Below are 16,688 nucleotides of genomic sequence, written 5' to 3'. Positions count from 1 at the left end.
TAAGGAAGAAAATTGCAATGTAAACTGTATGTATGTATGTTTATATATATTTTTATATTTATATACAAATTGCATAGCTAAACATTAGAATGACTTTGAGACAAAGGAATTGAGTCTTTGTCACAAACTCTTTCTTTCTAATCCCTATATCTTTGGAACCCAATGACGTTAACCTTCGATATTTCAAACTTATATTATTTGATCTAACAGAGGTCATAGTTTGAAAAGTCACAGATCTAAGACATTGGTTTATAAAATCAGAGTTTGTGGCAAAGACTCAATTCCTTTAGCATATTTATAAAGTTTAAGGTCGTCATTAAAGTCTCCTGATTATTGGGGATGTATTATATAAATTTTTTATACATGCAATTTTTTGCTGTCATTTTAGTGTTGTAATTAGTGAGAATACAAAATCATGATATGTACTATTTAAATAGCTCTAGTATATTTACTTTGAATTAAAGTATTAAAATAATTCAAACGTTTAGTTTATCCTGTTAAAATTATGCCATTTTTGTGACTTCAGTGAGAATTTTATAGTTAGTTCTAATTTGATTTAATTTTCAAGCATTTTTAGAGGAAAATTTATACATTAGATTATTAAGTTTGCTTTCATGAAGAATTATGATCAAAACAAATTTTGAAACAAATCCCTATATTTGATTTTATTTGATTTTATTCTTGATATATTTATAGCTTTCCTTATCGTCATATAAAGCCATCTGTAAAATAATAAATTGTCAAATTGAGACTTACAAAGTTTTGAGAGAAACAATTCCAATATGAATGTAATCTACTGGAAAATTGATAGGATATTGAAGCAACATAAATATTTAGCTGATCTTGATCAAAGTTTTCCAAAAATATTATTTTCTAACATTCCACTCTTTTAGTCATTATATATCAGAAATAGGTAGTTGTCCCTTCATAAAAAAATACAGTTAAACCCTATATATATGGTGACCGCCAAAAAAGTCCTTGGAAAAAAAGTTTCTGGAAAAAAGTCCTAAAATTTCACACTAAAAAAGTCCTGTGGAAAAAAGTCCTTTTATTAAAAAGTCTCCGGAAATAAATTCCAACCAATTCGAGACTTTATTTTCTAGGACTTTTTTTCTGGCTCCAGTATGATTTTATACAAAAAAAAATCCTCGGGAAAAAAGTCCTCTAACAAGTGAAAATGCATGATTCACAATGGAAAAAGTCCTTTTTTTCTAGGTTTTTCTTTTCCTTGGATTTATTTTCTCCAGGAATTTTTTTCCTGAGATCTTATTTCCTGAGACTTTATTGGCAGCCCCCATACTACTTTAGGATAATAAGTCCCATGAATCCAAAACACAGGACTTTATTTCCAGTGACATTTTTCCCAAGGACTTGAGAAAATTTGGACTTTTTTCCAAAGTTTTTATTTCCAGGTTTTTTTCCAGAAACTTTTTCCCCCGGGACTTTCTTACATAGATTCATATATATATATTCATATCGAATACATCGGAAGAATTGAATAAATGTCGTCTTGAACAGTTTATGGGTTTTGCCGCTGAGAATTTTATAAGAAGAAGAATAGTATTCCTAAATCTCAGTAATTGCACCAGGGAATAGGAATAAAGGGAAAGGAAATGACGCTGGTCTGACATGAGAAAGCCAGTCACACTTCTTTGCAGACGAGTTCGTTATTACATACGCACAGTCTTTTTGGTACATCGCACAACATGACTACAGTCAAGGAAATTGTAGAACAATGTCATCAATCATAATTAAGCTTGAATATCAAGTAGTTTATTGTAAACTTTAATCAAATTATATTCTTTGCATGTAAATTTGGCTTATAGTGTTGACTTAAATGTATGAATAATATATTAAATGTATAAATGTATATTAAACTTATTTTTAAGTAAATAATTAACAATAAACAAATGTACTCTCCCAGACTGTACAAATACCGAGATTCTTATGTACTGTATAAAACTTGCAGTTCACACCTTTCGGTTCTGTTTTACTTACTTACACACACTCTTTTGGCGCAGAAACACATACATGACGTTTCCGCCCCCTTAAATGCACTGAATGTAGGGCACAAGTTGCACAAGTTTTGAAAAGAAATATTTGCAAATTATTTGCATACAACCAGTCAAAAAGAAATAACTGCACTTTTTTGTGTTATTCTTTATTACACATCAGGTTTTTTTTGAAATTTTGCAAATGTTTTGCATATTTGAAATTGCATGGTCAAGGGCTTTTCAAATATGTATATTTTATCAATTTTTGGACATTTCAGTTTGCTAACAATTTTACTATATGGAAGGATTTTGCAAAAAAAAAAAATTTTTTTGAAAACTTGCAAATTTTTTTCAGACTCTAAAAGTAGAGCATAAGAGCTTTCCAATGATGTATCATTTGTCATATTTGGATATCAAACATGGGATTTAGAGGGNCCCTCAGCATATCCTAGTTTTCAAGTACCCCAGCAGGGATAGGGGTAAGTAGAATGAATCATTTGAAAAAAATCATTTGATAAATATAAAAATTTGCGTGCTGAAAGTACTAGGTGTTGCGAGTAATATGTTAATTTTTGTTTGTAAAACGTTCAAATTATTCACTTTTAATTAGTTTTAACCCTTTATTTTTTCTGAAAACGAAGGTTAGTTAATTAATCTTATAAAAAGCTTTTTTCTTCTTTTTAAATTTTCTTTGATCTTGGAAATTAAAACTGCATTTTTAAATTTTCCATTTACTTCCTTCATTCAAATTTAAAAATGTATGGTTATTTTTTCATTTCAAAATGATATTATAAGGGAAACCATACAGAAAACTTTGCAAAAAAATGGAAGGCGCATGGATATATAACTGTAATTTTTTCTAGAACTATTGTTAATATTTTTCGATGAATTTTTGCAAATATTTGTTAATGTCCTCGTCAATAAAATTGACCATATAAATCCATGTCATAAATTTGACCAAAATACCAAACTATGTAATATGTTACTGATAAGATCTATTTATATATTGGTTAAATCAACAATGCCCAATCCCTGACAGTAGATAATCGACTCAATATCAAAGTATATTACTCCATAAATTTAATATGTAACCTGAGGGAGGGAGTGCAGTGCCACCATGAACCACCGCAAGATGGTCTGAAACCACAGGCTTTGCCGACCGACCTGAGAATCCCACAACACAACAATCCAGGCCCCAATAAACAAGCTCTGAATCTCGCATCCTGGCTCCAACTGTTGATTTTTACTTTTTACTTGACTAATATTTTATATCTTAGGACGAAGGGAAAAGTGAATCACCGTTACCCAACCGTAACCAGTCCGTGTCCTGTCCAAACCTCCAAGAAAACTGAAAATGGAGACAAATGCGTCATGATAGAATTGGTAAATATGAAAACTAAAGCACCATAACTAACACAAGAAAATGCAATTCACAAAATGTCTAACACGCACTATAAACTACACTATGTAGGGTAGGTTAAATAGGCCTACGATAGGCCTGGTTGTAAAAAGTATGGCTGCGCCAATAAAATGAAACTGAGTTGGGTCGGTACTTGCTGCGCGTCACTATATGGATGTTATAAGGGGTCGTTCTGGTTCAAATTCAAATTGACCCTGTTTCGCTACTTAGCGATTTCCCTAAAGACCTAATATATGTACCGTTTGGTATTTCTCAGGATTTGATCGTAAGACTCCCTTCTCTCAACGCTCTTCATAATAAAAAGGAAGATAGTAAGGTTCCGAACGTTTATTTCTCTGAGCCTTCAATCTAAACAAATTTAATAAACCCACAGAAAAAGCTTTGAGTGAAAATCATACAATTATAACAAATAATCCACTCAGGCATTAAAAAACTGTGGCTAGGAACCAATAAACGAATACATAATCATCAATCATACTAGAATCAACCGATAAACATAGATATATATAAAATAATTACCACGGTGATCCCAGAATTCTGAACACGGAAAATACTTGCAAAACGAATAAACATATACTGAATATAAATATAACTACTACTCCGCGAGAAATCTTGCGTCTGCGCAGTCGGACTGTAAACAGTTCCTAAACTAGTTCTTTCACAATACATTCCGTACAGATCTTCAGGGAGAACTCAGAAATACCCAGGGGTGACAAGCAGACTTTCTACACGCAGCATGGCTCGCGTAACAGACCCTATAGTCCATTGTGACACAATTTATATATATACTTTGATTGTCTGGGTGTCTGTTAAGCTGCATGTGTACAACAAACGTCCAAACGGCTGAACCGATCGGGTCCAAATTTTGTGTGGTATCTCGCATGACCCCATTGAAGGTTTATGAATTAACGAATACTCATAAATTTGCCTCTGACAAAATTCGAATTTTGATAGTATTAAAAATCCACTAATTCTTTTTCAAATCCGCGAAATTTTTCGTTGTTTTTGTTGTACAATATGCATATAAGGAGAAAATGTTGACAATTAAAATAGAAGATGGGCGCGAAGCGCCCTGAAAGCCTAGTGTATTCATAGATTTAGTGAAATTTCAAACTCTGAATTCTGCTTAACTTAGTAAAAAGTCTGAAGTCAATATTTCGGATTACCTCACTAAATTGTAAATGTTTAAGGTTTACAAATTAAAAATTTGAGGCAATTGTTCCATTCGTAATTTTAGCATTTTAATTATGATTTTTAAAAGATCCTGATACTCACTTAATTTTGTAGTTTTTACAATTTTATGACTTGTGTAATAATTTGTAATGTTTTATTTGTTTATTAATGCTTAAATTGCATAAAGTTTACTGTGCAAATATTCAAATATCCTGCAATAAATTGTGGTTTCTACTTTATACTTTAAATTGCTAGATTTGAAAATCCAGTTTAGGTTTGATGATTACTTTTCATAAATGAAATTGATATGTAAAAAAAATCTAAATCTAAAGTTCTTTCTTGAATCTTAATATTCTTTATCTCTGAAATTTCAAAAGAATATAAATATCAAAAAGAAAATATATCTAAAAGAATATACAAATATTTGCCCGATTTAATTATGTTTCTCTAAAGTTCAAAGAGTCTTGGAAGACGCCATTTTTTTTTTAAATTGTAAGGACAAAAGAAACTATGTAATGTTATGTTATGCTGGTTTAAGATTTCTGTTGGGGAGATTAACAACAAGCATCATGAATATCAACAAATTTTATTTGAGTTTTTTATGGAATACTAATAATGCAGTTTAGAGGAATTGATTACACTTCTCAAAATCTATTTGTCTAAGGTTACTTACTCTCTAATCTCGATGAACTCTATTGTACGGGGAAATGTGTTTCCCATGACGTCACAGTTTATGGGACAGTTGGCGGGTACAAAATGAGACGGCCCTCTATTTAAGTGTCCATTGCTTTGAAGACGACATTTCTCGCACATTGGAGCACATCGTCAGTAAGAAACTTTACTACACAACTTTAGTTGAAAGCAAAATATCTCCACAACCTGATGATACAAACATTTGCTATTTTAACCTTTGATTGTTTGAGACAAATTTTTAATTTTTTTGTTGTTGTCAAACGTTGAAAAGTCTTTTTTGTGCGGAATTGTTGTCGTCTCTTTTTTTAAGCTAAAGAAACAAAATGTACCTAAACAAACTTTTTTAATAAAGCTTCGGTTAGGATCGTCTTAAAATATTTGAATAAAAAAGTACCATCGTCATTTTTCTGAATTCTGATAACTTTCCTCCGTCGTCTCGTTGTCTAAGTTGCGCTATAGAGATACCAAAATAATCCATTTTCATAGAGAAAAACTAGGATGTCTCATTTTTTCTTGATCCTCCGGTAGTGCATCAGACATTCTATTTTATAAATGAAGAATTATAGTGGTCAGCGTTTATATCAATACAATAAAAACGACTTTTCTATTTAAATTTAAATTTCTAACAAGGTTTTTTTCGAACTAAGGGGTAACAACTTACAATTTTATTGTGTATCCATAAAAAGTTTGGTAGAAATTAAAATTGAAATAAAAAACATCTGTATTGTATTGATATATACGACAATTGTCAGCGGTCCCTTTAATTGATTATTACAGGAGGACCCTAGGCATGAGGATCCGGTTGCCACTGCTCTTGCATCTGCAAATTGTTGGAGAAAGTTTGCAACAGGTTGTGCTAATTTTAGTATTGCAATTTATCTCAAATTAATTTCCTTGCTAATTTTGTTAATGCACTTGAAAGTTTTATATGTTTCGATAATCTTAAAATGTTTCACCCCAATTATGGGACAAAATGCGGTATGTCAGTTTTGTAATGTCAAAATGATTGAGATATTAATCTTGTCTCAGTACTGCATACAGGGTGTCCCAAATCAAATTAGACCGCGTCAATAGGTCTTTATTACGATTTGGGGACAGAAAATGTAAGAAGAATGAATCATTTTGAAAAAAATAATAAGGGTAATGGAAATTATTTCCAGAAAATGCTAGATAGATGATATGGGACTCCCTGTATATCACAATAATGAAGACAACTTTCGATTACAATTTTAATTTATATCAAGCTTTGATACACAAAAACATGAAAACAAAGAAAAGTTGTGATTGCTTGTTAACTTGTAATTAGGATAAAGCTTGTTAAAAATCAAAACATGAATCAAAAAATTGTCTTCATTGTATTAATCGCCGATCACTTTATGGAGGTATTAGATTTAACCCTGGAGACCAAATCACTCAATTATAGATATTAAACCTATGACTATGTGGTGCTTGCTATACTAAAATATATTTCTTTAATAAGTCTTCTTATTCCATTGTTTTCTCGGCATGTACAGCTCTGGGACAGATTATATCCATAGAAGAAAATTCTACTTCACAAAGATATAAAGATTTGTTGTATAGTTTCTGAAATACAGTGAGACCCATAAAACTGTGGAATGATAAGACGATATTTAAGCATTATTTTGAGTATTTTATGCTGTTGCTAGGCAAATACCTTTAACAGTTGCTCTTCTTCTTGTCAATCTGACTTTTAAAGTCCGTAATATCAAGATTAGAGAATGTTTGATTATGGATAATTTCTACCCAGGGATAGATGAGGTGTCACGCATGATTTTCCCTCTTGGGTTCACAGTCTTCAATATAATATACTGGCTCTACTATCTTATTATAGTTCAGGTAATTCAATATATTTTAATTAGCTGAACTACTCAAAATTAGCCAATGAGAGGCTAGTTAATTGAAGTTGAAATTTTAAAACCTTATTTTAATTTAATTTCATTTTAAATTTAAACCTTATTTTCGGGTTTAAAAAGTGTTTCAAGGCACTGGAAATAAAAGTTAAAATGACTTATCATTTGTTAAGTGTTATGTTCAATTCACAATGTTACCTGAGACTTATAAAGGACAAGTTATCAGTACTATATCCGTCGAAACTCTTGTAGCGGTTAACACTTTTATAATGCAACGTGTTTTATATCGTAAACTAATATTTAACCGTCGCAGAAATTAGATATTTTTATTAGAACTTTAAAAAAGGATGCACATGCACAGTTTTAACGCGACAAATTGATCAAATCAGATAAAGAAACTGAGTTTTCAAATCCCTATATCTGTGCAAACTTATATTATGTGATCTAAAAGACTTCATAGTTTGAAATATCCAAGGTCTATAGGACATTGGGTTGCAAAGATATAAGAATTAGGTAATTAGAGTTTATGGCAAAAACTCACTATTTTTACTAGGGTTTCGTTGTAAATCGGACATCCCCTTTACATTACACCTAAATTCCCTTTCATGTTCAGGAAGAGTTTCAGCTAGATGCTTCAGGAGAATCCGAATCTAACTCTACAGTTCAATCTCTCAATCAAGGATCATATAACTCTTCGTATTTAGATGAGTTGCTTCCCTTGAGCCCATAAATTCACAATCAATCAATTCAACCATCTTTATCAGTATATATATAAAACCAGTTTAAAAATTATTTTTATTTCACTAAAGCCAATTAGTTAGTGAAATATAAAAGTAAAAGTAAAATTTAAGAAAATTATTTTTGCCGCTAATTCTAATTCTTAATCACTATATCTTTGCCACCCGATGTAGTAGACTTTTGATATTTCATACTGTGAATTTTGTTAGATCAAATAGTTAGAGTTTGAAATATAAAAGGTTTAAACCATCAGGTTGTTAAGATATAGAGATGAGAAAGTTTGATTTCGTGGAAAGCACTTTATCTGACCTTTTAAAAAAATTGAAACCAAAACATAATAAAAAACAGACATTGAGAATTTTTTTGTCTATATTTACCTTTTTTGTTGTTTATTAACACTCTGTTTTGAGTTTGGTAAAAAGTGACTGTTGTGATTAAATGTACAAAGTTCTATGTAGAGATGCCAGTAACTTACTCAAGAAATAACTTTATATTATATTATATCTTACATTAAATAAACTTAGTTGCACAGTAAATAGCAATCATAATTGTTAAACTATTTACTGTTTACTGCTGGCTAGCCAGTGTTCTATTGTTACTGTTATTCGCTGTATTTTTTGTAAAATCTGCAAAGATTCATGCCGAAAATACGCGAAAACAGTTCTTTTCATCAAGCTACATCTTAGTATGAAGGTTTCACAGGCAGCCAATAATAGGATAGTTTTAAAATTTTGACCAAAAGTATAGATTATTATATTCAAGAAGACTTCCCCGCGGTGCAAGCAAAATTAAACACCAGGGATCTGATTAAAATTGCAAAACTTTACAGAAAAACTTTTTGTGCATTCTTGAACTTAAAAATTGCAGCTTGTTACAATATAAAATTTTCATATTTAAGTTATCTAAATATTTTCACAGATTGAAAAAAATTCAAGAAAGATGGAGAAAGTGTTGTTAAAAAACTGTCTAGCTTAAAAGAACACCATTTATCATCTACTTCAATTCTAATGATTTAATGATTTAATCATCTACTTAACTTAAATTAATCATAATAATCATCTATACTCTAAGTATTTAATAATTTAATGAATTTTGAGAATGCTAAAACATGTTTCTATCATAAGTTCTGACTTTCTCTTTCAGATAAAATTAAGTGAAATGTTGAGCTAAGTAAACAAAATATTTTTATTTTAAAGTTTTAACATCAAACTTAAATCCAAAATACAATTCAATTAAATAAAAAAATTGTAAAATTAATATTCACAAAAATTATATTTCCAAATTATCAATGCAACTTTTTTCTGAGTATTATTGTACAACAAATCTACTGTACAATAATTCTTTTAGTTTGAGAAATTGTACATATGTAAAATGTAAGCTAATATTAATTGCCAATTTCTGAAGATATTATTTTTGCCAACAAAAAAAACTTTGTCAATTTTTTATTTAAATCTAGAATTGCTTGCTTAATAGAATTTTTTTAACTTTAATAATTTATTTAAATCAAATTTTACAATGTTTTCGATTTTTGATATGATATCAGATGGAAATATTTTGAGACTTCTATATTTCTTGTTTTTCATTCTTTCTTCTTGATTGTCCATCCCTCGTCCATCCTTCAATCATACTCCGGCTAATTTTGAAAATAAAAAGAAATGAATTTTTTGGAAGTCCCTTCAGCTAGCCAAATTGCAAGAAAAGAACTATTTTTCCAAACCCTGTATCTCAGAACTCTTCTGAATTCTTGAAGGCCCAAGGGGGGGGGGGGTGAGATGAGCAAGGTCACTACCCTCTCCTCTTAAATTGCCTTCATATTTTGCTTGAGTAAGCTGCTCTACACATTTTCCAATCTATTTTATTTCGAGTAGGAATACATAGAGGGGGGGGGGAGGATAGGACCTCTGCCATACTGTGTACTTGTCTTCATTCGCTATCGGTGAAAAAAAAAATTGTGTGAAGCTCAAATCCCCTTCTAATTTTCCTGTTAAAAGTTTTTTTTTTTTTTGTTTATCTTGTTTTTATACTGTTTCCAGTTTTAGTTTTCTACTCTGTTTACACATGTTGCTTGTGTCAGTGTTTTTCCAGACCTGGAGGTGGGGGCGTGCTTTATCCATGGAGGGGGGAGGTATTCTAAGCCCCCATCTCTACTGTTAAGAGATTTCCCTTCCACTTTTTTCTGTTTAATTTTCCTTTTTCTTATTGCTTCTTGTTTCTTGTTTTTACACTTTTAGGTTTTTCCAAATATTGCTCCCTGTTGTCCTTCTTTGTTCTACTCTTTCCGAGTTTGGGGAATGAGGAAAACCCAAAATTGCACCCCTTATGCAAAATAGGGAGTTGTGAACCCTGAAAGCTCTCTTAAGAGGAATCTCCCAATCCAGTCCTCACATCTGGTCGAGTAAAAAACCGGTATCATTGTGCATGGCTTGTATACCCACGAGGGGCTCCTTCTTTCAGTGCACCAAGCTGAAGATAAAGTTTTGTTTTAATCTATGTACAATTCTTGCTTCCCTTGTAGGAAACAAGATTTGTAACAAAACTCAAATTAAAAACCATATTTTCAGTTTTTAGAAAATATATGAATGTGTAGTTTTTTGGCCCTTAAAGGGACTGTAAAGGAAAAATGAAAGGGGGTATAAGCTGAAGCCTAACTTACCTAGGAATTGGTCGAAACCCTTGTGACATCTATCTGAGGTTCCTATCTCAAGAAATTAATAAAAAAAATTCCAAATTTACACAATAATCGGTATACATATACCGAATTTTGTATAAAATAGTAGGTTTAAACAGATCATATTCAGCAAATTCGCAACCAATCTTAAAACAAAGATATCCCAGAGAAGCCTAAGTAACTTAAGTTTGCTCCTCTTATTATTTAAATTTAATAATTTTTCATTTTAATACATTTAATGCAGACTTTGAGCAGACGGATTAACTGAGTCCTCTTGCTAATTTGAAAATGCCATTCTAAAAAATAAACGTAAAATTTTGAGTAGATTATAGAAAAAGTCCAATCTAAAAAAGAAAGACTATCTTACAGTGTTTTGTAATTTAAGGGATATACTTTTCAATATATAAACAAGATTTTTGTTGTATCATCAGCATATTTCTATTGTATAATTTGTGTGTTTATTTGTTCTGGTGTGTTGTCAAAGCCAAGGTCATTATTCATCATAAAATCTTAAAAGTTATACAACGTGTATAATCTTTCCCATTATATATATCAGTAATGAAGACTCTTTCTATTTTAGACATAAACATGTATACAAACAGAAGTTGTCAAATAACAGTTTCTCTTTGTTTACAAAATACACTTAATTTAATTCAATTTAGATTTAATTTAACTTAGTTTAAAAAAGGCTTGTTAGGGATCAAAGCATTATTATTAAACAGTCGTCTTCTTTATATTGATATATTCGCCGACTACTGTAATCCTAGATAATCTAATTTGATAAATCCTCCTGTTCTATGAAGTTTATAAAATTTTAAGTATATTTTTCAAATTCTAATTTAACTTCTGGTATCAAGAACAACATAAATCATAGCAAACTTGTTAATTATAAACTCCAAGATTATGATCAAACTTTATGAACACAAAGTAATATGAAAATACTCTTGTGTAGCTTCCTAGACACAAAACAATCTTTTTTTGCCAATGCCCTATGCGTTAACCTTAAAATTGCGTATAGCAACCCCCACCCCTGAAAACAGTACATTAATTGCTAAAGTTTAGACAAGACTACTTAAAGATTTTTCTTAAACACTCGTTGTTGAATGGATACACAAGGAGTCTCATAAAACAATACATTTAGAAGACGACTTCTTGCATAGTTTAGTTCGACACAAGCTTATTGAATTCATATGATACATAAAAGCCCTTGAAAATAGATATATATATATATATATATATATATATATATATATATATATATATATATATATATATATATATATATATATATATATATATATATATATATAAATATATAAACTTGTTTTCATGAGTAATTTTTTTACTACTTCAAAAAGATGGTGGGAGGGGATTCATAACTTCTACATATTAGGATTAAATTATAAAATAAAGAAACTTAACAAAATTTGGTAATATTATCTTTCCACTAAACTGCTTATTTTTTTTACAATAAAAGTATTTCTTCCTTTCAGCATAAAAACAGTTCTTATTTCAACTTTTAACATTTATTGTTAATTTTGTAAGGAGAGAAGGTGTATCACCATCATTGTAATCCTAAACCTATTAGAGCACAAATAACATCCATAGGGACAAGGTTACATATAGTTAGAACCCTCAGCCACTGAATAAGCAATCTTTTGTTTTGTACTTTTAAAAATAATCTTTTTCCAAATTCCTAAAAATATTATAAAACAATAGCTTTAATTTTAATTTTTATTTTTATTTTAATTTAAAAAAAAAATTTGGTAGATGATGTGTCATATCTGATTTCCAAATTACCTACTCTCCGTATCTCTGTAGCTTATTTAAACAGCTTTGTTAATTTTTAATTCACTGAAATCTGGACAAATTTCTTGATATCTCCGCGCGTTGATTTTGAAGATGAAAATAATGGTAAACCACATTTTAAAAATCGCGAGACTATAAGTAGTTTTCGGTGTTAAATGTATTTACGAAATTATCCTGCATGGAACAAAGACGATATACAATTTAATTCCCATGTTTATTGGAACATCCTGAATAAAGAAAAATGTCTGGACATAATTAAGTTTAAAGGGCACGGTTGTGAATCAGACACGCCACTTTTTGATTTAGGATCACTAGGAATTTAAAATCCTAAAATTTGTATCCTTTTTTTGAATTGAACCTATGACTTGCTGAAAAAATTGTAGACCTTTGCGGCCTCAAATGTTCACAATGTGTGCTATAAAAATAGATTTTTTGTATGATTTGTAAAAAATGTTTGTAACAGCTTTTATTTATTTACATTTTCACTTAAGCTAAATTTTAATTGTATTTCTAGCTATATCTATTATAGTTATATCTGCATGTAATGATATAATTCAAATAAAGTTTTCTCTCGTTATTCTTTAAATATAAAGGTACCATACACATCATTATGTATTTCGAAGATTAAATAAACTTAAAAAAACTTTTTAAATTAAATATTATACTAATACAGCTAGTTCAATTATTTCTTCTGAGCTGGATATTTTAATCTTAATCTTAACTCAGCAGTTAGGTCAGCAGTTAGTTCAGCTTATCCAACTCTATATATTAATAAATGCCCTCAGGCCGAATTTAAATAATTTGAGCCGCGGCTTTAATTTAAGCCGGGGCTCAAATATGGTTGGTTCCACTCAAAATTGTATTCAAGTTTTCAAGATTTAAGCCGACGCTCAATTGAAACCGGTTTTTGGGGGGATTTGAGACGCGGCTTAAAATCATTAAACTCGGACAAACTCCATGATTTATTTTAAAAAGGTTCCAAAATCGACTTTGCTTTAAATTTTGGACAATTAACTGTTATGGGTCCTATGTTTGGAAAATACCGATCCAACTTAAGTAATTCGAAAAAAATGGGTACTTTGAAAACATTTGAAAATTTATTCCACTTCAATCTGTTTCGCGAAAAAATGCGAAACTTTCGCAAAATAAGAAATGCAGAAATTTTGCGGAAAAAATGGTATTTGAAAAAAATCAAAAAAAACATAATAAAATTTAAACCCCTATGGTTTTTGCAAAAATATTTTTTCGCGAAATACGAAACAAACAAATATTTTCTCAATTTTTCGCGAAACGTTTCGTTCCCTGCGAACATTAATACTGAACCAAAAAAAGGAATAAATAATCAGTTTAATGGTATGCCCTAGCTGTAAGATAACTATATAGAATAGGCTTGTATTGGAAAACAAAATATCGAGTATTGGGTAGATCTTGGAAAATTTCAAATACAGTGTGCAACTGTGTTCCATTGAACAATTGTCCCATTTATAAGAATCATCGGACAAATGTCTCGGCGGGAACATACCTAGGACTAGGAGGCCGAATCTAAAGAATTTGAGGCGCGGCTAAAATACAAGACTCGGTTCAAACATGTTTTGTTTCGCTTGAAATTGTTTTCAGTGTTTCAAGATTTGAGCCGGTGCTCAATTAGAATTTAGAAACAGTTTTTGGAGGACCAGTGACGCGGTTAAAATTCTTCTGTCTCTTGGAAATTTAATGCTGAATTTAGATTTAAAAACGTTAAAAATTTAATGAGCTAGAGCACAACAACAAATCAACAACAACATCAAAAAAGATTCCAAGTAAGGGGATAATAGGGAGCTTACCCCCCCCCCTCCTCCCAAAAAGATAGGGTAATTAAAAACCAAAGTTTCCTGAATTTCCATGGATTATAAAATATCAATTTGAGAACAGTGACTGCATCTGCCATCTACAGTTGTCGGCGTTTATAATAATACAATGAAGACGACTTTCTATTTAAATTTTTTTTCGAGTTACATGTTTACAAATAAACAAAGGAATCTTTTAATTGACGGCTTCTCTTTGTTTCCATTTTCATGTGTATCCATGCTGTTTGAAAGCTTGGGGTACAAATCAAAAGGCTGTCTTCAATGTATAAATATACATACAGGGTGTCCCACATCATATTAGATCGTTAATCGGTCAAAAAATTGATTTTCGGGACTAATCAGATAATTTAAGAAAAATGAATAATTTTAAAAACTTAAATAAGCCTAATTTAAGAATTTTTCTTACGGAAAATTCTAGGATTTTCGAGTATTATGGTTTTTTGGCGTTAAAACTTGGAGATAATATAATATGATATGGGACGCTCTGTCCGACAACGACTCTATCAGTAATCTCTCCATTGGCACGTTGGCACACACTATATTTTCAAATATCCCATGGAAAAGTATTTTAGAGGAAACAGCTTATACATCTCTGAAAATTCGATACTTCAATAAATTTAACTCTTTCTCCAATATTTAAAATATGTGCAACATATGTACAACTTACAAGGTGTTCCAAAAAACATGAGCATTTACCGATAACGCCTTGAAACCCTTTATAATTAGTTAATATATGACGACTATTGTTAAAATTCAAAATGTGGACTACTTTAGAATTTACGGAAATATTTATCATTTAAACATTTTCATAAGTCGGGGTTGCGACACCTGTACGTGTGAATATCTAAACTGTTTAAAGGGAATTGTTTTTATTCACAATCCCGTTATTGTTTTTATTTTTATGTGGAGCTACGGGGAGTGGGTGCTGGGTGGGTTTTTAATCGTTTTTAGAAACAATCGTTTATTTACCATATCCGCCGTGAACGATCGTTAATGAAGGGTCGTCGTTAACGATTGTTAGTGATCGTCAAAAAAACTTGGAAATTTTAGCTTGATTAAGATTTTGTATTTATAGGATACATCTTAAAAACATTAGTGTAGACCATAAACCTTACAACATTTCTCCGTACAATGTCGTCTTACGCCAAATCATACTCCCGGAGCCAAACCCAATATTTCTCCGGCAAATAGGCACAACTGTGTATGCCGGTCCATTAGCCCCTGATCCAAAAAGGGTTCAGTCATGTGTTTTGTGTCTATTCTAAACTAATAGAAATTGCATGGCGGTAACATCTATCTCATTATCCAATTAGAGATATGAAACTGGGTTTATTCCTACCACTCTTAAAACTGCAAAAATCGTCCCAATCTTCAAGGCTGGGGAAACGGATAATTTTACAAATTATAGGCCTATAAGTTAGCTTTCTTTGTTTTTAAAACTTTTAGAAAAAGTGGCAGCAAATCAAATTATGAAATATTTGAATAAATTTAAACTACTTTATGAACATCAGTATGGCTTCAGAGCAAAGCACAACACTACTCAACCCTTAATTCATTTCTTAGATAAAATATACAACGCACTAAATAAACCTGTATCCGAATATACTCTGGGAATTTTTATAGATTTAACTAAAGCTTTTGATACCTGTGATGTTGACATTCTACTGAGCAAGCTTGAACACTATGGATTTCGTGGGACTTCTAACTTATGGTTCAAAAATTATTTAAAGGGAAGAAAACAATTTACTTCAATCAGGGGTGTTGACTCTTCACTTAAAGAAATCTCTTGTGGTGTACCACAAGGATCGNAATCATCAAAATTTCAAATATTTGTCTCCATCAAAATTCGATCGTCATTAAATTTTTTAGAAAGTCCGCGAAATTTTTTGTGAAAATCCGCGAATTATTTTTGTTTTGTTTTACGATGTACACAAAGAGAACATGTTCACAATTAATTTAGGATATGGGCGCGAAGCGCCCTCTAAGGCTAGAAAGAAGGGCGCGAAGCGCCTTGAATTTAGTATAGTAAATGCTTGAATTCATGATTATTGCTACAAGCAACAAAATTGTGTCACCAACCGGGTATTTATTTCTCAAAAGGCACAAAACGTTGTATTCTTCTGACCCTATCGACCCCACATTTTCCCCTACTTACCTCACACTAGTTTTGTTTATCAAATATTATAACGATTTATATCAACATTTAACTACATTTAAATATCGTTACCCATAACTAATACCTGTAATTTATTGCATAATTAATACCTGTAATTTATTACATAATTAATACCGGTAATTTATCACAGGTTTTTACATATTTTTTATTTTTGTATTTACTACTATGGAGAAGTAGCAGAGAGAGAGGACATTGACCAGCTTTCGAGCACCAATCAACCCTTCACTGGGATTATCAACCTTAGATCAACCAATCAACCCTTCACTGTGATTATCAACTTTAGATCAACCAATCAACCC

At 30.8% G+C, this 16,688-nt stretch overlaps 1 protein-coding gene across 2 annotated transcripts in view; it reads left to right on the top strand.

Moving 5' to 3' along the window:
- The window catches only part of LOC111699365 (glycine receptor subunit alpha-3), a 49,764-nt gene extending 41,803 nt beyond the window's left edge, over window positions 1-7,961 (top strand). For both annotated transcript variants that reach the window (XM_023470034.1, XM_023470035.1), the window contains exons 14-17: window positions 3,272-3,377; window positions 6,058-6,130; window positions 7,049-7,137; window positions 7,765-7,961. In XM_023470034.1, the coding sequence (XP_023325802.1) occupies window positions 3,272-3,377; window positions 6,058-6,130; window positions 7,049-7,137; window positions 7,765-7,881 (385 nt within the window). In that variant the 3' untranslated portion in view covers window positions 7,882-7,961. The remainder of the gene's footprint in view (window positions 1-3,271; window positions 3,378-6,057; window positions 6,131-7,048; window positions 7,138-7,764) is intronic.
- The last annotated feature ends 8,727 nt before the right edge of the window (window positions 7,962-16,688 follow it).

Source organism: Eurytemora carolleeae, unplaced genomic scaffold, assembly GCF_000591075.1.
Source record: "Eurytemora carolleeae unplaced genomic scaffold, Eaff_2.0 scaffold356, whole genome shotgun sequence".
NCBI lineage: Eukaryota > Metazoa > Arthropoda > Copepoda > Calanoida > Temoridae > Eurytemora > Eurytemora carolleeae.
This window is presented reverse-complemented; position numbering and strand designations above follow the sequence as displayed.